General features: G+C 42.5%; 1 protein-coding gene across 25 annotated transcripts in view; it reads right to left on the bottom strand.

The window, feature by feature from the left end:
* Positions 1-21,305, bottom strand: part of MADD (MAP kinase activating death domain) — a 191,926-nt gene that overhangs the window by 40,618 nt on the left and 130,003 nt on the right. For 10 of the 25 annotated variants that reach the window (XM_068260535.1, XM_068260542.1, XM_068260539.1 and 7 more), the window contains 6 exons: positions 20,571-20,624; positions 15,399-15,502; positions 12,153-12,233; positions 11,877-12,035; positions 10,480-10,585; positions 7,139-7,201 (listed from right to left, as the gene is read on the bottom strand). In XM_068260535.1, the coding sequence (XP_068116636.1) occupies positions 7,139-7,201; positions 10,480-10,585; positions 11,877-12,035; positions 12,153-12,233; positions 15,399-15,502; positions 20,571-20,624 (567 nt within the window). The remainder of the gene's footprint in view (positions 1-7,138; positions 7,202-10,479; positions 10,586-11,876; positions 12,036-12,152; positions 12,234-15,398; positions 15,503-20,570; positions 20,625-21,305) is intronic. The other 15 variants (XM_068260538.1, XM_068260553.1, XM_068260549.1 and 12 more) reach the window with 6 other exon arrangements.

Here is a 21,305-nt window from a genome sequence, read left to right as displayed (position 1 = left end):
TAGGAAATGCACCTTCAGTACACTGGGTCCCTCACAAATTGACAAGTGTGAATGGATCCTTTTTATAAAATAGGATCAGTTCACTGTTAGTTTTGCTATGCGGTAAAAGTGGGAAACATCCCATACCCACCCCAATATCCTATTAATTTTCCTCCTCATAGTCACCCTGCTGAGGCAAATTGCGCTTACCTAAATTACCTACCACAGTGTTTAGAAGGTAGGCTGAACCTGGGTAAAGTAAATTAATAGATAACTATATAAACTCTTCACCAGTTATTCTCTACTAGTTTTTTTCCTTCTTTTCGTTAGATATTTTCAGTACCTTAATCTCAGGACCCATGAACAATGGTCCTCTGAGCCCCTTCTTGTTAGGAACTTTCATTAGCATGAATGATCTATATTGTTAAAATGTTAATTACATGATCCAAGACAATGTTATCCTCAGATAATAGATGCTGTACTATTATAGACTTTGCTGCAAATTCTATGGACTATATTGTCACTTCAATTTTACTATTGTTACCTTGTATTCTATATTAAGTTTTAATAAAAATTCAATTGGAAAAAAAAAAAAAGTGGGAAACACAGCCTAAAGGCTCGTACACACGCTTAATATTATGGAACGACCGGTCCGTCGGACCCTCCCGCTGTGCGGGCGTTCCAGCGACAGTCCAGCGTGTGTACAGTCTGTCTAAAGACTAAAGGCCCATACACACGTCGGATTTTTGCGAACGACCCGTCGTTTGAACGTTCCGTCGTTCGCACATCAAATCCGGCGTGTGTACAGACTATCGTTCGGGTGATAAGACTGGTTTTCAGCGATCCGCCCGTTCCATAATATCAAGCGTGTGTACGAGCCTTAAGGTGTTACTGGTCTTTGTTGTTGAAGTGGGTTGGATTACCATACTTAGATGAAAAGAGCTCACTAATGCTTTCACACAGAAAGCTACAGATGTTTATGGATGTGGAAAGGTAAGATTGCTAAACAATTGTACATCAATCATTCCATTGTCTGGAAGTTATCTATGTGTGCAGAACATGCCCAGGCCAGGCTGTCCCAGCAAGCTCTGGGAGAATGCAAAATGCTGAGGTCTCCAAGAACTTCTGAATCTATTCATGTGTGCTACTAGTAGCTCTTGCCTCCACGAATACATTAGCCTCCAATTAAACCGGAGGCTGCACAGAATACATTCACAATGGAGGGGTGCCAGGAGGAATCTTTTACTGCCCAGTAAAAACCCACCAGTAAGTTTGTTCATAAACACCGAAGCAAAGATTGGCACTTCCAGAAAAGTTATTTGGATTAAATTGAGGACGGTATTTCCTCAGAAAATTCTGACGCCAACTGTAAAGGTTGGGTGGAGAAATGTAATGCTTTAAAGTTCAGGGTCTCCCCATCATTGAATTCTAATATTGTATTGCTGGGGCATTGAGGGTATGTCATTAGATTCAAGCTTAAAAAGTACCTGAAGAGAAACAAATGACCCAAATTGATATTTACCTCAGCTAGAGGGCAACTTCTGGATAATCCAGAAGCTATCCTGCCCCCACCCACCCATCCAGTCTCCCTTGTCTACACCAATCCAGAGCTTGTACCTCAAGAACCTTTCATGTGGGCTCGTTGAAGAGTGCATATGGCTACGCACCAGTCCATGATGAGCGCAGCCACACTGTGCAGGATTGTTTTGCATGTGTGCAGTAGTATGGAGCCAATTGGGCTTGACTTTTTTTTGCTATTGCTATTGTGCTATTGTGCAGGCGCAAAGTGTCCTGCAACTGTGCAGTGCAGTTGCGCTCATTCCAGGACAGAAGCATGACTGCAAACTTCCAGAGGGTCCCAGCGCTGGATTGGTGGTCTGGTGGAGGACGTGGGAAGGATCCAGATGCTTCCCCCTAATAAAGTAAGTCATTGACTTTTGCTTTTTTAAAAATCAGATTTACTTTATGACAACAACCCTAAACATTCCAACAGTGAATTGCTTGGGGAGAAAAATAAAGAAATAAATGTAGGGTGGCCAAGTAAACACCATGCAAACTCCAAGCCTCTCCCCCCATCTGAAATGCTGGAGGAGTTGGAGAAAAATGATCCCAGCCTTTCTTTGGGGTCAGTAGACAGTTTCGAAAAACGCCTACCTGATATTAGTCCAAGTATTACAGTCTTGGTACACACTTGCACCATGGAGAAGAAATTACACATTTGCTTATTTTTGTTGAATAAAGGACTTCAAAGTCAAATTTAGATTTTTTTTCTTTCAGCTATATTTCCACTATTGTTTTATATTTACTTGAAAAAAAATAAAATGTAGGTATGTTCAAAATCTTGGAGCTAGTGTGGTTGAGGTGAAAGTTCATAGGGAACAGTTCTCCAATCACAGCAATGTCTACAACTTGAAGTTTGAATAGTGTGGGCATATTATTACTTGATTAGTGTGGGCGTACTGTATTATTACTAGACGCACACAGGACACAGAACATTTATATTGCGCTTTTCTCCTGGTGGACTCAGAGCCAGAGCTGCAGCTATTAGACCGCACTCTATAGGCAATAGCAGTATCCAAGGCCTCCTCACTGAATAAGTGCTGCCTTACTGAACAGGAAGAGCCAAGATTCGAATTATGGTTTCCTGCATCTGAGGCAGAGCTCTTATACACTATCCAACCAACGCTACTACAATCTACTGTATCTAAAACCTAGCGGTTCGAGTGAGTGCTGTCTACCCAATCACATTAGCAGAATTTCCTTATGGACTTTCATACTGGCTCACCTCAGCCATACTAGGGCCAAAATCTTTACATAGGGTGAACTTTTTCATATGACTGTATGTTTGTGAAATGTCCCAAACTTAAAAAAGAACATGTCAGGGGTTAGAGTTCTTAAATCAACAACATAGTTTGCAAAGAGACACCAATAAACGTCTGAATGTGAGCCTGTCCCCAGATCAATCCTAGAAGCACAGTTTAACTGCTGAGTTGACCTGAGTTGAACTATCCAATTTTACAGCTGGGGCCAGCATCTCAATTAATATACTCAACAAGGTTAGTATTATTTTCAAAGCACTCCTGAAGAGTATTTTAAATATTAATGTAACAAAAAAGTATTCTAAATGAATACATAAAAAGGTTTTGTTTAAAAAGTAAAAAAGTTTCAGTTTTTGCAAAAAAAAAAAAAAAAAAAAAAATATCCATTGCACTAGCTAATAAATTCACAGCTCCTTCTCACTGAACTCCAAACCTACTTAACCACCCTTCTTATGCAAACGGCGAATCTGAAGCCACACCTTCCCACTACACACTAGGTTATGAATTACTGGGTAGGTGTGGCTTCAGCTGCTAGACCAATCAGTCTTCCCCTTTGTTTTGCATGCATGTTTAATGCGGGAGTGTTTTAAACTGACAGTGAGCAGGTCATTCAGGAATAATAAGAAATAATAACTTGGACCTGTGTAAAGGAGTTAGAGCATATTTGGGGTTTTTTTACGGCTGTCTTTGCAACCAGGTGCAAAGGCAGAATTAACAACCTAACAAAGGTTTGGTGCATTTTCATCTCTATCCAAAACAAACAAAAAAATTTAGACTGCATTATAGTAACCACCATACACAGATTTCAAAACAATCTTTTACCAAGATCGAAATTCAAAACAATCACATTTACTTTGTTGGAAAATTGACCAAGCAGCTGAGAAAACACCCAGATAATTATTTAGCAATTATAAAAACAATCATAACTAGCCCAGCAAGAAAACATTACGACTCTTCTGATAATTAGATAAGATTTTAGGTTCCAATCAATTGAATTACATAGGAATAGAACATTTTTGTAGAAAGTCCAATCATTTCTGCAATCAATCATTAAAAAGATTGTTTGGAAATCGGTTTTTGGCCAACTATGAGATTTAGAAGGCCAGACAGAGCATAAGATAGACAGAATCAAAGATAACATACATTATGCTAAATGCATTATTAAAGGACAATTGTAGCAAGAGAGCTATGGTGGCTGCCATATTTATTTCCTTTTAAGCAATACCAGTTGTCTTACTGTCCTGCTGATCCTCTGCCTCTTAATACTTTAAGCCATAGACCCTGAACAAGCATGCAGCAGATCAGGTGTTCCTGACATTATTGTCAGATCTGACAAGATTAGCTGCATGCTTGTTTTTGGTGTTATTCAGACACTACTGCAGCCAAATAGATCAACAGGATAGCAAGGCAACTGGTATTGTTTAACAGGAAATAAATATGGCAGCCTCCATATTCTTCTCACTTCAGTTGTCCTTTAAGTAAATCAAGGAAATTTTGGCATTCTCTGATCACAATATCCTTGCATACAGGGCCTCTTGACCAAGTGTGTGTTTCAGCAAAACCAATCCTTCTTTGGAAACTTCCAAATGTAAATTCCAACAGCGGTTTTCAAGGTACTGGTATACACAAATTATATAGCAAGTTGATTAAACAGCTCCATAAAGTGGCACTGAAATGAGATTGGAATAATAATAAATAATAATAATGGTTTTCATTATTTCAAAGTAAAAACTTCAAAAGTGATTAGCTGCAAAGTGTTTAAAACGAAGGACCATGATATTTTTTCTCCTGATCTTTTCCTATATTCCCCTTTTCTCCATCTAAAAAAGGATTGCGGCTACGTTTACAGTGGGACGCTGCGGAGTTGCGTTATAAAGTCTTATAAGGCAGCTTACCGCACTGCAATAAATAGTCTATGCGACGTTCACAGTGCAACGATGGTATTGCATAGTAACGTGTAGCGTTCTGGTAACACACTGCTGCAAAAACAGCGCAGGAGATTTGGGCACAGCCGGCTCCACCATAGGTCATAATAGGAATTACAGCTCTAGCAGCGTTTAGTGAGTAATTTGGGTGCCGTCAAAAGATGGAGCACAAATTACGATAAAAACACTAAATTCGGCCACCAGCAATAACTGGAAGCCGAATTACATCTTTCCCCCACTATCCATGGCGGCCTGGAGGGGGAAATAGTAATAAACGCCATCGGGACTTGAGCGGGGTAAACTGTTTATCAGCTTTATCCTACACCCAAATCTCCTGGCCGCATATTCATAGGTACATTCAGAGCGGACACTACACTGCTTACTCCTGTTGGCATCGAACTCAAGTGGGAACCTAGCCTATTAGTGCTTTCTTGGAGGGGGAGTGATGCCGGCTGCCACACCCTCTTTCTACCATTTACTCTACTGGAGGTGGGTGGGTGTAGCTGTCACAGCCACTAACACATTCTGCATTTCTAATGGGAGGTGGAGTGTTTACTACAGCCTCTTCCCCTCTTGTTGCATAGCTCCCAAGTCTCCTTTTTTCTGATGGACAGTCCCCTCTTTGGACACCAAAACCCTTGATCCCTCTTTGGTCTTTATTTGTCCAACTACAAATACTAAAAAAAGTGTTCAATTTTTTTTACGTCCTTTCAATTGATACATTTCTTTGTTTATACTGTATATGTTAATATGAAGGAAAACTAACAAGGATATACAGGATCAGTACAGTTTTAAATTATAAATGAATGTATTCTATGTCTTTTGCTTATGATTGTTTTGTAGTATGCATGGCTAGGGGCATGATTAGAAGTGTGTTGGGTATCTTAAAGTGTGCCGTGCAGTGAAAAAAGTGTTTCAAACAAGTACTTATCCAAGTTGAGGGAATAATAATAATTCCTAAAGTTGTATCGCGCTTTTTTCCTGCTCCTGCCGGACGCAAAGCGCTTGCGAGGCAGCCACTAGAGCGCACTCTGCTGGCAGTAGCAGTGTTAGGGAGTTTTGCTCAAGCTCTCTTTACTGTATAGGTGCAGGCTTACTGCATAGTGATGGCCAAGAGTCAAACCCAAGTCTCCTATATCAGAGGCATTGCCCTTAAAGGGATACTGTAGGGGGGTCGGGGGAAAATGAGTTGAACTTACCCGGGGCTTCTAACGGTCCCCCGCAGACATCCTGTGCCCGCGCAGCCACTCACCGATGCTCTGGCCCCGCCTCCGGTTTACTTCTGGAATTTCAAACTTTAAAGTCTGAAAACCACTGCGCCTGCGTTGCCGTGTCCTCGCTCCCGCTGATGTCATCAAGAGCGCACAGCGCAGGCCCAGTATGGTCTGTGTCTGCGCAGTACACTCCTGGTGACATCAGCGGGAGCGAGGACACGGCAACGCAGGCGCAGTGGTTTTCAGACTTTAAAGTTTGAAATTCCAGAAGTAAACCGGAGGCGGGGCCAGAGCATCGGTGAGTGGCTGCGCGGGCACAGGATGTCTGCGGGGGACCATTAGAAGCCCCGGGTAAATTCAACTCATTTTCCCCCAACCCCCCTACAGTATCCCTTGAATCATTACACTATCCAGCCTATCCAGAAGCTTCCTTTGTCCCCCCCTCCCCATGCAGTTACAGCGCTGGAACCCCCCCCCGGTCAAGTAAATAAGAACATTCCGACAGAGCTGGGCACCATGGCTTGCACCTGCCCCCCAGCACAGATTAGTACGGGTTTGGCTTCATCCATTGGGGTCCCAGTGCTGGAATGGCGAGATGAAGGGGAGCGGGAGGCTTCCCTTTACTGAGGTACATTTTTTTTTAACTAAATTGTTCCACAGGATTGCTTAAAGGTGTCCCTCTTTGTTATCTCAGAAGGTTGGCAAGTCTGCCATTGTAGTATAGAATGTGATGCAGGAATTTATGGGATGTGTCATAAGGCAATGCCGGATGCAGCACAGGAGGATGTAAACACAATGTCCACTGTTCTTCATACTGCTTAGTGTGACCCAGCCTTTACCGCAGATGTAGCTTGTGGTGGATGGGGGCGGTGTACCGGCAGCCTGGCTCACTGGCACAGCTGCAACGCCTACTTCCTGGAAGTTAGTCATAAAACTGACTGGAGATCCATTCTGAGGGATAATAGGTAAATATTTTGTAGCTAATAACTTTTGAAAGACTAACATTTTTAAAAATGTACAAATTGCCAAAATGATTCTTAGTCCATGAGTAATCCAATACCACTTTGCAGAGTACTCCTTTAAGAAAAAGGTTGAGCGTGTTACAGAATGCCTGGAGGCCCTTAGAGTAGCAGGTATATATTCCAAACACACAGCAGGCTAGCATGCCAGCACAACTAGCAGAGGCAAATAGATATATTACTCAGAGAGAAGGTCTCCATCGCTGCATCCTCCAGCTGGTCCCAGACTGAGGCCTTATCTCTTCCTGCGCAAAGCCACGCCACAGCAAAATGCAGCATGACAAGAGAAAAACAAAAGGAAACACAGAAGGGCAAGGCAAGTTAAAGAGGACCTTTCATCACCACACAAGGGTACCAGCCACTTAGCATGTCTACACATTCACTGTGTCTCAGACAGCGGAAGAAGGCGTACTTCAGAGCAGCTGCAGATTCACAGTGAATGAATAGCTTAAATTCTTGTAAGTATTACTGCTGCACAGAACTGCCGCTCCACTGCATGTGGATGGCATGTCAGTGGCACAAATACAGCAACTAATCAGTAAGCAGTGAGAAAAAGTCACAGCGAATCAGAAGAGAAAACAAGGAGGAGGTTAGATACTGGTAAAAACATAAGAGGTTATTACATGTTACAGTCGAAAAGGATGAAAAGCAAATAGCAGGGTGAAATGTTAATGAATGAATAGGTTAGAAGAGTAACAGACTGAGGTTCAAATATTGATTAGAAATCCCATAAGAACGGTCAGCCAGCACAATCCAGTTACTAGTCTGATTCTACGCAGACAGGACCATCTATATGGGAAAGGCCTCTGCTCTGCTAGTGCTGAGTTACACCTTTCACTTAGACAGCAGGTGCTGCTCCTAGCCATTTTCTATCTATATCAAGACACGTTTTGTTGACCTGAGGAAGCAGGGTGACACCCGCGAAATGCGTGGTTTGTATCATTCTTTCACTATTGGTATTTGTATGTCTTTGAGGCAAGTTAGACAAATTTCTGAGACTCTTGCTTAACCTCCAACCAGGGGAATTGCCTCCTGGGTGCCCTAGCTTGTCCTTCATGGTCTACCACTCCGCAACATACAAAGTAATCTTTGAATAATACAAGGGAGGCACTCTTGCTTGGTAATATCACTGTATTGTACACAATTAAGTATGTGCATTATATAGTGATACTGTACTGCCAAGCAAGCATGCCTCCCTCGTATCATTGAGGAAAGTTCTACTTACCTTTTTAAATGTTTTAAGCATTTTATCTTCATTGGGGTGCCTCCTCCAAGTTCGTTGGTTTCCCACCCCTATAGGAGGTCTTTGGAGCTAGTCTAATTAAGGGGACACATCAGGAAACCTCATAGGGAAATTTCACTAACATAATTAAGTGGACTGAACCCTCTCAAACTTCTTGGTTTCAGATAGGTTGTAGTAATCTACGCCCACACTATTTAGCCTAAAACAATGCTTTGTGCTGTAGAGGGTAATGTGAACGGTTTTCTATGAGGTTTTGTGCTGGGTTCCCGAAACTAGACTAGCGTTGGGTCTTTTGCTGGTTATTTTTTCTTGGGTTAACCAGGAGATTTTCTCTATTGGAGCATGACCTATTATTTGATCGGGATTGATTCTAATGTGGAGGCACATGGACAACTTAAGTGGTCCACTGTGGTCGCATCCGTGATTCAGGTTTGAGAGTAGACAATTTAATGGATTTAATTTACCAATTTGCCAGGCTTACTACACCATAAGGGGCTCTTGGTCTCTCTCTTTTTTTTCTTTTGAAAGACCCCGGTTCATCCATTCTCCCCCAGCAATGAATCATGTTAGATGACTGGAAGGTCCACCCCGATCATGATAATTAGATGGGCATTGGCTAAGGTGTATTTTAAGTTATACCATTGCAACTCCAAAACTCTGCTGATTGTCAGGTCTAAGCATACTGCATATGTTCGTAAACCTAGAGGGAAAAAAGGCCCAAAGAGGGTACTTACCTCAGGAGAGGGTAGCCAGTGGCTTTCCCCGTGGCCCTCCATCATTCCAGTGCAGAGACCCCTGCAAGCCCATCAAGTCAACAGAGCTGACCTCCACTGCACATGTGCAGGCAGCTCTCTCCTGCCCAACGTGCTTGGCTTTTTCCGCTGAGCCCAAACGGCAGTTCTGGGCTACGGTGCAGGCGTGAGCCAGCAGCACCTGCACAGCTCTATGGAACTTCAGGGTTCCAGCACTGGAACAGAGGGACTGGGAAGCCTCTGTAGGATCCAGCGGATTCCCTTTCCTGAGGAAAGTATGCAAATTTTATACCCAAGGATCTCATAGGTTTCCTTTAAGTAAACGATACCAACCCAGGTGTAAAGGGCCAAACACACGAGCAACTTATATCAACTGAAAAACCTCATTGAAGGACAACTGTAACGAGAGGGATATGGAGGCTGCCCTATTTATTTCCTTTTAAGCAATACCAGTTGCCTGGCTGTCCTCCTGATCCTCTGCCTCTATTACGTTTAGCCATAGACCCTGAACAAGCATGCAGCAGATCAGGTGTTTCTGGCATTATTGTCAGATCTGACAAGATTAGCTGCATGCTTGTTTCTGGTGTTATTCAGACACCACTGCAGCCAAACAGATCAGCGGGGCTGCCAGGCAACTGGTATTGTTTTAAAAGGAAATAAATATGGCAGCCTCCATATTCTTGAGTTGATCCTAAAGGACAACTTCAGTTGTCCTTTAGGATCAACTAAGGACCTATCTAAAGGGACTCCGAACACCTCTCATGGGCATGCTCCGACTTAAAGTACTCAAAGATGCATACCATTCTGTAGCTTGTGCTGTCCTCTTTCATTTGATGCCTGCATCGCCATTCTACACCAAATAGTTTGTGTCGATTTCAATTTAAAAATCACGGCTGCCATCTTGGCTATGTTATAAAACTTCCGGGTCACCCCTGTCTTCTCTGTTAGAGAAGTTCATCACTGAATGAAGCAGGAGGAGGAAGTGACACGCATGGCCATTGCAAGAGGCTCTTCCAGAGGGGTCATAGCACGACTTTGTTGGAAGTAGTCTGTCTTAAAAGCATGCCCATGAGAGGTGCTCGGAGTCCATTTAAGTGCGTATGAGGATCCCACAACGACCATCAACTGCTTGTTAGAGATCAAGCAAGCTGGAAACCATGCATGATCGCTACTGTTAGAAATGATTGAAGCAAACGCATATTAATCCTGCCACTCTTCTCCAATCCATTGAGTAGAACACAATGATTAACAGAGGACGTAACAAAAGGCCATACAAAACTGTAAAGAATAACTGTATCAGACGGCTATTTCTGTTTCATGGGGCTTTAGTCAGTCTGCTGTCCTGAAGGCCTGTGGGAAAAGAATTGGCGCATGCCTGCTCGTCTCAGATTGGATTCTGCTACAATGTACAGTATTCCACTAAATATTTATTTGAATGAATGAATGACATTTCAATGAATGCTTTTTTTTAGGGCATAAGATGATCTTTGATTCAGGAACTCAACCATAACGTATGTATTCTGCTTACCGAGAAGTCCTTCATACAGATAGATTCGTTGGCTAACATCTTGTGGTGGTTGTCCTGGGCTAGCAGCGCTAATCCTGTCTCCGGGACGCAGCATCTGTTGCTTCCCCTGAAACAAAATAAACCTGGATTTAGAGAAGATTACAAATGTAGTCTCAAAAATTAATAAAAAATAGCACACAGGTGTATTGTACAATCCTGGATACAGTGGAGTAGTGATAGGTCATCTGTTTCTTTTTCATATGCTTGTCCTGATTGCGATTTCCCCTTACTTCCTGTCCATGGGATTCACTGGACTCTCCATGAGTTCTCCTAGACATGGCTCTGTATGTGCCTTATGGATGATAACAATGCAATGGCTTCCTAGTTACTTTTCCACATACAGAGAATGCCCAGAGTGGGAACATTCAATTTGCTACAGTTGCCCAGGTTATCACTGGAGCAGAAGGTAAGCCGATATCTCTCAGACTAGGACAACTGGGCCATGACAAAAGTTCTAAAGGTGGTCATATATTTAAGGATCTTTATGTATAGATATCCAGCCAATTTGATCACTTGATTGAATCTGCTAGAAATCAATGCTGCAAACGATTCACAATCAACTGTTTCTTGTCCAAAACTGGTAATTGAGCAGGAGGGAGAATTCTGGTCAATTGGCAGCAGGTTGAGAGTGTGTCGCAAGTTGAAGCTACTGTCATTTGTCCATAGTGTGGTTCTGGTGTCTTCTCTACCTGCTGGCTGCTCCTTTCTCTCTTCATTACGGAGTCCTGAGCGCCTGTGTGATGTCACAAATGCTAGAGGACAAATACTAGTGGTCACATAAGGTACGTGCCGCAGTACCCCTAGTGGGACTCGGGAGTGAAAAAAGGGGGGGGATGCTGAATAACAGACTGCAACTACGGACAGATGAGAGTGCTTCGGGTACACCGTATGGCCCGGGGGGGGGGGGGGGGGGGGGAATCGGGGGGAGACCTGGGAGACCCAGCATGCGAGCACAGGTTTTCAGATTTTGTGTGGTGGGATTATAGCCAATAGATCCCTCTCTAATCAGATAATGATTGGAGAGGGATATATCTGTTGGCCATATCAACCAGTCTTTGGCCAGATTTACCCTTCAAAAGGAGTAGCAAAGCCTCCTGCTGTGTGTAATTATTTCTTCTACAATAGGGTGTGAGACTCTGAACAGTCTCATAGCAACTCTACCCCTAACAGGGAATATGGAATGCTGCTGCTAAGGCTTCAATTTGAGTCACTGTCACAGTTTAGGAAAGTCACAGTTGGCTATAGGCTGAAACGGAAAGTGAATTTTTAATAACATTAAGTTGCAAAATGACTTGGGCAGCATCACGTAATGTTTATGACCGTTTTTTTTTTTTTCAAATAAACTTTATGGTCCTTACAAACACAGCTCCAGTGAGAGAGTTCATCTGGATCTCGCTGTCTGATACTGCTCCTCTGGAACCTGACAGCCGGCCCCCTCCTGGTCCACCTAAGGTGTCTCCAGCGTTGCTGCTTAGATCACTGTCAGCACCTAGTGTTTCCCCTGAGCTGTTGCTGACCTGTAAAGAAAACAGCAAGCTGTCATATGTGGAAAATGAATCTGGATCTATTGTGAATCAACCCAACTACTCCCCCATCTACATCACACAGTACGAGGAGGCATGCTCGGATCCTACCACTGTGCTGATTTCAGAATCCTGACTGCTGCTTCGAATGAGAATGGAAGGTCCTGTACTGACTCCATCCAAATCACTCCGCTGTGTCCGGAGGCAGAACAAGAGATAAAAAGACAACCCATCTGGTGAGACAACGGGGCCTCGGCTTCACAGATACACATGCAATTGTGTCATAGGTCAACTGAGAAAACCAAGCATATATTCCATACCAACCATAGAACCGAATCGCTTAGTAGAATCATGGAAAAAAAATCCCTTTTGCATTAACAGAGCTGATATAGCACCTGAACAGAAAGTGGTAACTAGTTGTGTCTGCAAATAACCAGTTAGAATGTGTGCAAAAAGAGTTTGGGGTATAGTGTTCACACGGTGCACAGCTGCAAGGGAGAATGTTTTGAGCCTTCTGCCACGACTGGAAAGTCAAAACAGGCCATGGACCGAAAGGTGATTTCTAAAACCATTAAATTAAACAATGGCTTGGTTTTAAAAAGGTTTGCTTTTCTTTAATAGCATATTTGTGTAGGGATGACGAAGCGGCACATGCATGACTGCGGGTGGGGGAGCAGTACAGACAATGCGATTGGGCGTAGTGGGGTGTGTGTTGATCTGCCGGGCGGAGCGCTTATCGGTTGGGGATAGGCGGGCACCACACACGTGCCTATCGGCTCAGGCGGTCGTTATCAGCTGCCTTACTCAGGCATGTATACAGGGGCGTTAGACTTCCGCTGACATCTACAGGTGTTCTGTGTTTACACATCCACCTGCCATGGACAGCTGAAAAACTACTTCCGCCTGCAGTGGACGTCTGTAGGTATTTTTGTGTCCCTGTTTCTCCTTTGCCACGGATGTCTAAAAGGTGTATCGAAACAAAGATATGGCTCAGTGTTAACTTTCTACTTTACTTGAAACATGCAAATAATTCTAAGTTGATGCAGAAATATGGAAATGTTAATGCAAATCTATGCAGTTTAAATATGGGCCGGTAAAAAGTTTTCACTGCAAGCTTGGATTAGACCATTTTACAATAGATTTTTTTTTACTGAATAAAAAAGTTGAATACATCTATAACCATTATACTTGTTATTCAAGTCAACTGAACATTTTACTGAGAAGTACCATAACATATGCAAACAAACAAAGTTTACAATAAAGTGTCGTAGTTAATCTAATCTAACATTTAATAGTTATCTCAAGTATAGAACTTAAAGCACTGATCAACTTCTTAAAGAAACAGTAAATAAGTTAACATCACAAAGATCCTAAAAGGATCCTTCTGTCCGGTGAACCTCCAAAGGACATGATTTTATGTTCCTTGCCTTGGATGTTAATCACAATGGGCATGATTCACAAAGCTTTTTCACGTTTTCACCTTATCTACTGTATATTAAATTTTTAAGCTCGGAAAGAGTAAATATTATATATATATATATATATATATATATATATATATATATATATATATATATATATATATTAGAGTAAGTGCCTCAACCTTCAAGCAAGAAGAAGTAGCGCCCTGCCCCCAGGGGCGGTCCTACACTTGCCGCCGAGCTGGAGGGGGTAGCAGGCAGGAAGGGGGTATTGGTCACAGCGGCGGGGAGGGGGGGGGTCGGACCCACTTACAATACAGTGGGCGGCATTGCAGGAAGTGACGACAGTGGAACGCACGCTGGAACGTGGAAGAGGTGAGTCATCCCCGCCCACTGCCTCTTACTAATAGCGGCGGCTACTGAACTTTAGCTAGAGAGGGAGCGCAGATGGGGGACCCAGGTGAGGGGGGGGGGGGGGGGGGGTCCGACCCCCCTCCCCGCCGCTGTGCCCAATACCCCCTTCCTGCCCGCTACCCCCTCCAGGTCGGCGTATGCTATGCCGCGGGTCGGCTAGTATAATATAATTAAGGTAAGAAACGTAATAATGAAATGAAGATAATCAGGAACAACTTACTTTGAGTGATTATTTGGCTTGTAAATGTGCTGAAAGGATATTTTCATCAATTAGGTGATAAATAATGTCATTTATGAGAAGATTTGTTAATAGAGCCCATTGCTATTCATTTTATGTATATGTTACGGCCAGAACCCGAAGTCTGGCCACATCGGGTTCTGGCCGGGCAAAACTAGAAGAGGCCGACTTACTGCAGCCAATGTGAGAAATGAATTAAGATTTCCGGATTCCCGGCTGCCGCCCTACGCTGTCACTTGAAGCTGGCTCCTTGGCTCTGGCTCCTCCCCCTGCTCACCTCCTATTCAGCTCTGGCAGCTGGGGACACACACGTTCCCCGCAACCATGCTTCTTTACATGGAATATAATTTATTTATTGCATTTATAAAACGCCTACATATTACGTGGCGCTATCTGATACTCTGATGATAATTAATACATCTTTTGACAGTCGGGATGCATTTTGATTTCCAAATGGCCAGGTATCTGAGCCCTTGCTGCATTGATCAGGTGGGGCATGGCTGATTGTTTGTATTATTTGTGGTTATAGACCGTGTTGTGTAGTATACAATAGATTTTCAAAATTGTATTATATTATTATGTATTTATTTTCATAACTGGAACAAGAACTGCTCTCCAAACACAGCCACAAAAGAGCACAATGATAGTCTGTCAAAATAAACTCCAGTAATGTTATGGGCAATTACGATCTGTCTCTGCCACAGTGAAATAGTCCCAACAGTAATAGGATTGTCTAAATGTAGTAAACAAATAGAATAGTTCTTCTAAAGTCGTAGAGAAAAAAATAATTTCAGTTTTAATATATACCTAGGTCAGTGATCTGCAAACTTGGCTCTCCAGCTGTTAAGGAACTACAAGTCCCACAAAGCATTTGCCTTTATGAATCATGACTGTGGCTGTCAGACTCCAGCAATGCATTGTGGGACTTGTAGTTCCTTAACAGCTGGAGAGACAAGTTTGCAGATCACTGACCTAGGTAGACTGAAGACTAGCCTTCCCAGTTGTTTGCCTGTCCCATACTTCCAACGCAGTCTCTGGTGGAAGCTACCACACAGGAACGATGGGATGGAGTGCAGACTGGGAAGGTTCTATGGTATTCAGAGCCTTCCTGCTACGTAAGTATGTATTAAAACTAAAATTCATTTTTACTTCAGGTTCCCTTTAATTTCACTCTGGCATTGGTAGGACCATTGTTAACACCTTGCAATATTATTAGTCCAAGTATGGAATGGGTTAAAGAGAAAAACAAACACTTTAACCACTGTAGAAAATATTACTCCTCACCTGAGATCCTGAGGTGACGCTGAAGCCACTGTCGGCACTAATTTGGGACTTCTTCTCCTCGGTGTCGGCATTATCAATGACCTGCTTAGGCTGCTGCTCAGTGCCTACAGAAGGTAAGAATGAGAGAACCTCAAACATGGGTGAGAGGTGGAAGAAGGGTCTTAAAGTGATCAGGTAATCACACTATGCTGGGCACAGTTGACAGGCTTTTATGCCTTTATAAGTACAATTAAGGTCTGAACAACCAGCATCCCGGATCAGGAAAGGAAAAATTGAAAGAAAAAATAAGTAATTTGCCAACATTTTGGGACAGTGTAAAATGTAAACCTCAAAGAATAAAAATCAAAACGAGGCTGATCATATGGAGGAGGACTTACAACTTTATGTTGTATCTGTGACCTCTTGAGCAATGGATGAACACCCAATTGAGAGGTAAACCAACTCAGGATAGAGTTAAAGTTCAATCCACCTAGATGGCAGAAGACCTCTTTAGTTCCTACTCACTATGAGGTAACAGTATTGCTTTAGGAGAGCGCAAGTAAAAAGCCAAAACAAGGGGATGAAAGTCTTCTGCAGATAACAGTTTTGGGTGGATTGAACTTTTGAAATGAAATTCAAGGCGTGTGACCACACACATGCCTGGGGCCCAAAATCCCCAGAATTGCTACCAAAAGTTATGTAAAAATTCTCTCTAGCTGGCACACAAAGAGGTCCCAAGTACAAAAAGGAAGTTCTAGACAAGGGATGGACATCGGCAATGTATGTTTTTAGTCTACTGGATTCATCATCACATCAATTCAAGAATAAGAGACGAATGCCCATCTCTGAACTAGATCTGTCCAAAATTAAAAAATGAAGCAATGCAAAGAAAAAGTACACAAATAATAATCATTGTTCTAAATATCACTAAGTTGAATTTAAAAGCAAACACTATGATTAGTGCATATCACTCCTCCTCAGACGTTATATTTTGGCTTTGATTGCACGAACATCCGAATTCTGACTGGCCACTTAGCCACTGTGATGGAAAATTCAGGTCAATTCAATCAAACAAACGTTAAGAAAGCAATTAAAGACACTGGTTTTTAAATGATAGTGGCTGTGGCCAGGGAGGATTTCATTGTTGCAGGCAACTGTGGGTAGTAGTGTTTTGACTGAATCAGTGAAGACATTAGTCATTGGAGCCCACCCTGCTCAGATGGTACTGAGTGACATGAGAGAGAGGAGTGAAGGCATGATTAAAAAGCGTTAGCTGAGAAGGATGGTGGGAGGAAGGAGAGGGGAAGGTGTGAGTTCACCACTACAGTTACTAACTTACATAAGAAACCCCAACAAATCTTTCCCCAAAATGAAATCTGCCAGCTCATCCAGGTAGTCAAATTATGAAATACCAAGCCGCTTCCTAGAGCTGAGACCCTTCTAGAAAGGAGGTCCTCTTCATGATGGACAATTTCAACCAGAATAGAATTTTTGGTTCTGAGTTGGCACCAGAAGGTGGATTTACCTGCCTGCCTCTTGTACCCTTCTCAGATTCCAGTGGTGGCACTTCCTCACAGTAGTTTTTGTCAATGTTCTCCTTAAGCACTATAATGAAAGACTTTTTCTCATGTGGTTTATCTATTCTTAATCAACAGTTCTGAAGCTCATTCTATGACCTCACCAACAGTTGCAATATTGAGACTACATACAGATGGGCATTCTAAATTCAGTTAGCTATTAACCCTGCTGAGATAGGATCCTCAAAACATGGACTTTCGGTACAGATCTAACCTACATAGATGAAAAGGACAGGAAACTTGCAAGAGACATTTGACCGTTAGAATCCACAAGAGATACTACGAGGAAGCAATTGACGAAAAGTGTAAAACTTAAAACTGAATCAACTGCATGGGACAGGTATGTTCTAGAATTATGAATCACCTGAAACCCTGAAAGTAAGAGAGAACTATTCAGATTTCTAGAAGTCAATCTATAAAAAAAAGGCTTTGTTTAATACCAACTTAAAGAGGAACTCCAGTAAAAATAATGTAATAAAAAAAGTGCTTCATTTTTACAATAATTATGTATAAATGATTTCGTCAGTGTTTGCCCATTGTGAAATATTTTAAATCCCTGATTTACATTCTGACATTTATTACATGGTGACATGTTTTCTGTTGGCAGGTGATGTAACTGCTGCTTGCTGTTTTGTCCGTTGGAAACAGCTGTACACAGCTATTTCCCACAATGCAGCAAGGTTCACAGACAGGAAACTGCCAGGAGTACTACTCAGAGTTTCTTGTGGGAGGGGGTCACCACAATATCAGTCATACAGCGCCCCCTGATGGTCTGTTTGTGAAAAGGAATAGATTTTGCATGTAAAAGGGGTATCAGCTACTGATTGGCATAAAGTTAAATTCTTGGTCGGAGTTTCTCTTTAACTAAAGCCAACTGCCAGTGTATGCCCACCTTAATGACTAAAACCTAATTAAGAAGGTGTAAAACTCCAGGAGGATTACAGGATCACAGAAGCTTCTTTTCCCAACAGACCTGCTGAAGGGCTGATCCAATTCACTTTTCCTCCTATGCTTTCTCCAAGGTGATATTTTCCTATCTTAGCAATAAAATGCCTTTTGAGCCACCAACAAGCCAGAACATCCTTGTATAGAAGTATAGAATACTAATAATTTTGACAGTACCTTCTCACCTACTTTTTGGTACTTTTTCTATTGCAGAGTGCTAAAAAGTTATTTAAACAGAAGGTGAAAATGATCTTCTGGGAGAAAACTTAGGCGGAAAAGAATTGGATCAGGACGAAGCTCTTCTAAGGAGTGCCTGCTTCAACCATCATGTTATCAGTAAACTGTAAACACAATCACAGGTCTAGGTGCAATATACCGTCTCAGGCCCCGCTCACAGTAATCAGTTGTGTTCTATGTGACAGCTGGATTATAACGTTACAGACAGCCGTGCTGCACGATACCAGCACAAGGGTTTTTTTTGCACGATTGAAGAAAAAAAAAAAAGAATACAAAATTTGAACGAGACGCCGGACCGCTGCAGGCTGCTGAACCAGCCCTAAAAGGGCAGTGTATCAACTGACTGAGCAAGCAGCAGTGCTTTGCTGAGGAAGAGATGAAGATCTAGGAATTGGTGCAGCTGGTATTTTCCCTATCCATCAGGGCTGTGGAGTCAGACACAAATCATTCAACTCTGACTCCTTGGTTTTTGAAAGCACTGACAACGACTCCAGGTACCGAGGTTTTTTTTTAATACAAAAATTGTTCATGCTTAATTAACAATATTCTATCAAATGCATACAAAAACTACATCTGAACTAAGACTTTAAAGGGGCACTTAACCACTTCACCACTGAGGGGTTTTACCCCCTGAGCACCAGAGCAATTTTCACCTTTCAGCGCTCCTTCCATTCATTCGTCTATAACTTTATTATTACTTATCGCAATGAAATGAACTATATCTTGTTTTTTTCGCCACCAATTAGGCTTTCTTTAGGTGGGACATTATGCCAAGAATTATTTTTTTCTAAATGTGTTTTAATGGGAAAATAGGAAAAATGTGGGGAAAAAAATAATTATTTTTCAGTTTTCGGCCATTATAGTTTTTAAATAATGCATGCTACTGTAATTAAAACCCATGAAACGTATTTGCCCTTTTGTCCTGGTTATACAACCATTTAAATTATGTCCCTATCACAATGTTTGGCGCCAATATTTTATTTGGAAATAAAGGTGCATTTTTTTCAGTTTTGCGTCCATCCCTAATTACAAGCCCATAGTTTATAAAGTAACAGTGTTATACCCTCTTGACATAAATATTTAAAAAGTTCAGTCCCTAAGGTAACTATTTATGTATTTTTTTTAATTGTAAATTTTTTAATTTTTTTTTAATTACAAAAAAAAAAAAAAATGGGGAGTGTGGGAGGTAATGAGTTAATTTTATGTGTAAAAGTCATTTATTTGTATGTGAAAAATGTGTAGGGTGTAGTTTACTATTTGGCCACAAGATGGCCACAGTAACTTTTTGTTTTAATGCGACCTCCAAGCTTCCTTCCGGAAGCTTGGAGAAAGAATAAGGAGGCTGGACACGTGAGTTTTTTCTCACAATGATCGCGCTGCCCATAGGAGAGCAGCTGATCATTGCGGGGCTTAGATCAACGAACGGGAATGGATTTTCCCGTTCATTGATCTCTGGGCGAGCGGGCGGCGGCGGTTTTACTAGCGGCGGGCGGCGTGTTTACGAGCGGAAGCGCGGGCAGCGTCGGGAACGCGGAAAGTACGTGTTTCTCCGTCCCTGGTTTTTAAAGGATGGAAAAAGGGGCGGAGAAATACGTACGCGCGGGGGTAAAGTGGTTAAGCCAGGAATAAAAAATCAGTTTTACTTTCCTGGGGCTTCTACCAGCCCCCTGAAACCGTCCCGTGCCCTCGCAGTCACTCACGGAGTCTTCGGTCCCCCGTTTCAATTTTGCGGACAGGCCTGGCCACGCGTATTTTTTTCCGCGTCACCGTCCTGCGTAGGACGCTATTGAGGATGGGAACATGAAGAAGGATATGCGTGGGCAGGCCTGCGCAGGCGCAGAAAGCCCGCCGACTCCCTGTCAGCGAAAATGAAACTACCTGGTGGCAGGGGACCGGAGGCTCCGTTAGTGACTGCGAGGGCACGGGATGGCTGGAGGGGGCAGGTAGAAGCCCCAGGCAAGTGTCCTAGATGATATTATAAATAAAATCAAACCCAAACGGATTCCTGATCAATAATGCGATTATAATGAATGACTGATTTTACAGATTGGATGAGAGAACCCCCACCTTAATATGTGTTTACCAGCTGCACATTGCTGTGTGGATAGAATGACTCTACAATTACACATCTGTGATCCTTAATATGAGATCTGTTATCTACAGGTCTGAATTGAACAAACTAATCAGACCTGAAATGCCAAAAACAGACCACATTTTATTACAATTCAGGATAGTTATGAAATCTAATGTAATGTTCTCTGCAGTTTACTGCTACCGTAGGTCACCTGGCCACAAAAAAGCCTTCCTGCTACCAGCCTAATCGTAATCCTTTACACTAAAACCTGATACACTGGGCAGCCCCGAGGTACCAAGGTCTAGGGCCGCCCTGCTGGCAGATCTGGGAAAGGTTTGGGGGGTTTCTCAGGATTCTTACTCTGTTTATCCACAGCTTTTTGCTTTTTCACTTCCCGGTGCTTGTTCCACAATTCTACCCAAGATGCATTGCAAGCAGGAGAGAAAGACAGAGAGAGTCAGATGTGGATCAGACAAGCTATAAATGGACACAGAGACCTCCTGCTCCCGCCCACCACATTACAATAAGGGGAGGGGCAATGTCTGCACAAGAAAGGACAGCACATGAGCACACAAGTGATGGTGAGTATTAGAGAGAAAGGGCACAGTTAGTAGCGGCTATAATATATTTATGTATGTGCGTATTATACATAAATATACATTTATAGATGCATATATACTCACGGGTATATACACATAAGGATACACAATAAAGCAGATCCCCATAAAAACTATCCTAAATTCTACAACAATTTTTTTTTAATTAACAGGGTGGATAACATATTTGTGAGTGAACATCTGCATGTTGCCTGCCTGATGTATACGACACGCTCCACAACAGTTGTGACATGGACAGAATCTATGGCGTGTGAGAACGGGTGGTGTGCACACATTAACAAACTGTGGACTGAAAGAAAGGAGACGGTGTATTACTTTCAAAGGTTTGAAATCTGGGATGAGCATCAAACCTATCTTCACTGCTTACTGGGTCTCTGACAGGACCTAGCATGATGGCATTGAATCACTGGGCCAGAACTAGCATGCTGACAGTGAATCACTGACTGGTACCAGCATGATCACACTGTATTGTTTACAG

Source organism: Hyperolius riggenbachi, chromosome 11 (assembly GCF_040937935.1).
Source record: "Hyperolius riggenbachi isolate aHypRig1 chromosome 11, aHypRig1.pri, whole genome shotgun sequence".
NCBI lineage: Eukaryota > Metazoa > Chordata > Amphibia > Anura > Hyperoliidae > Hyperolius > Hyperolius riggenbachi.
Note: the sequence above shows the minus strand (reverse complement) of the source record. Positions and strands in the feature narration are given on the sequence as shown.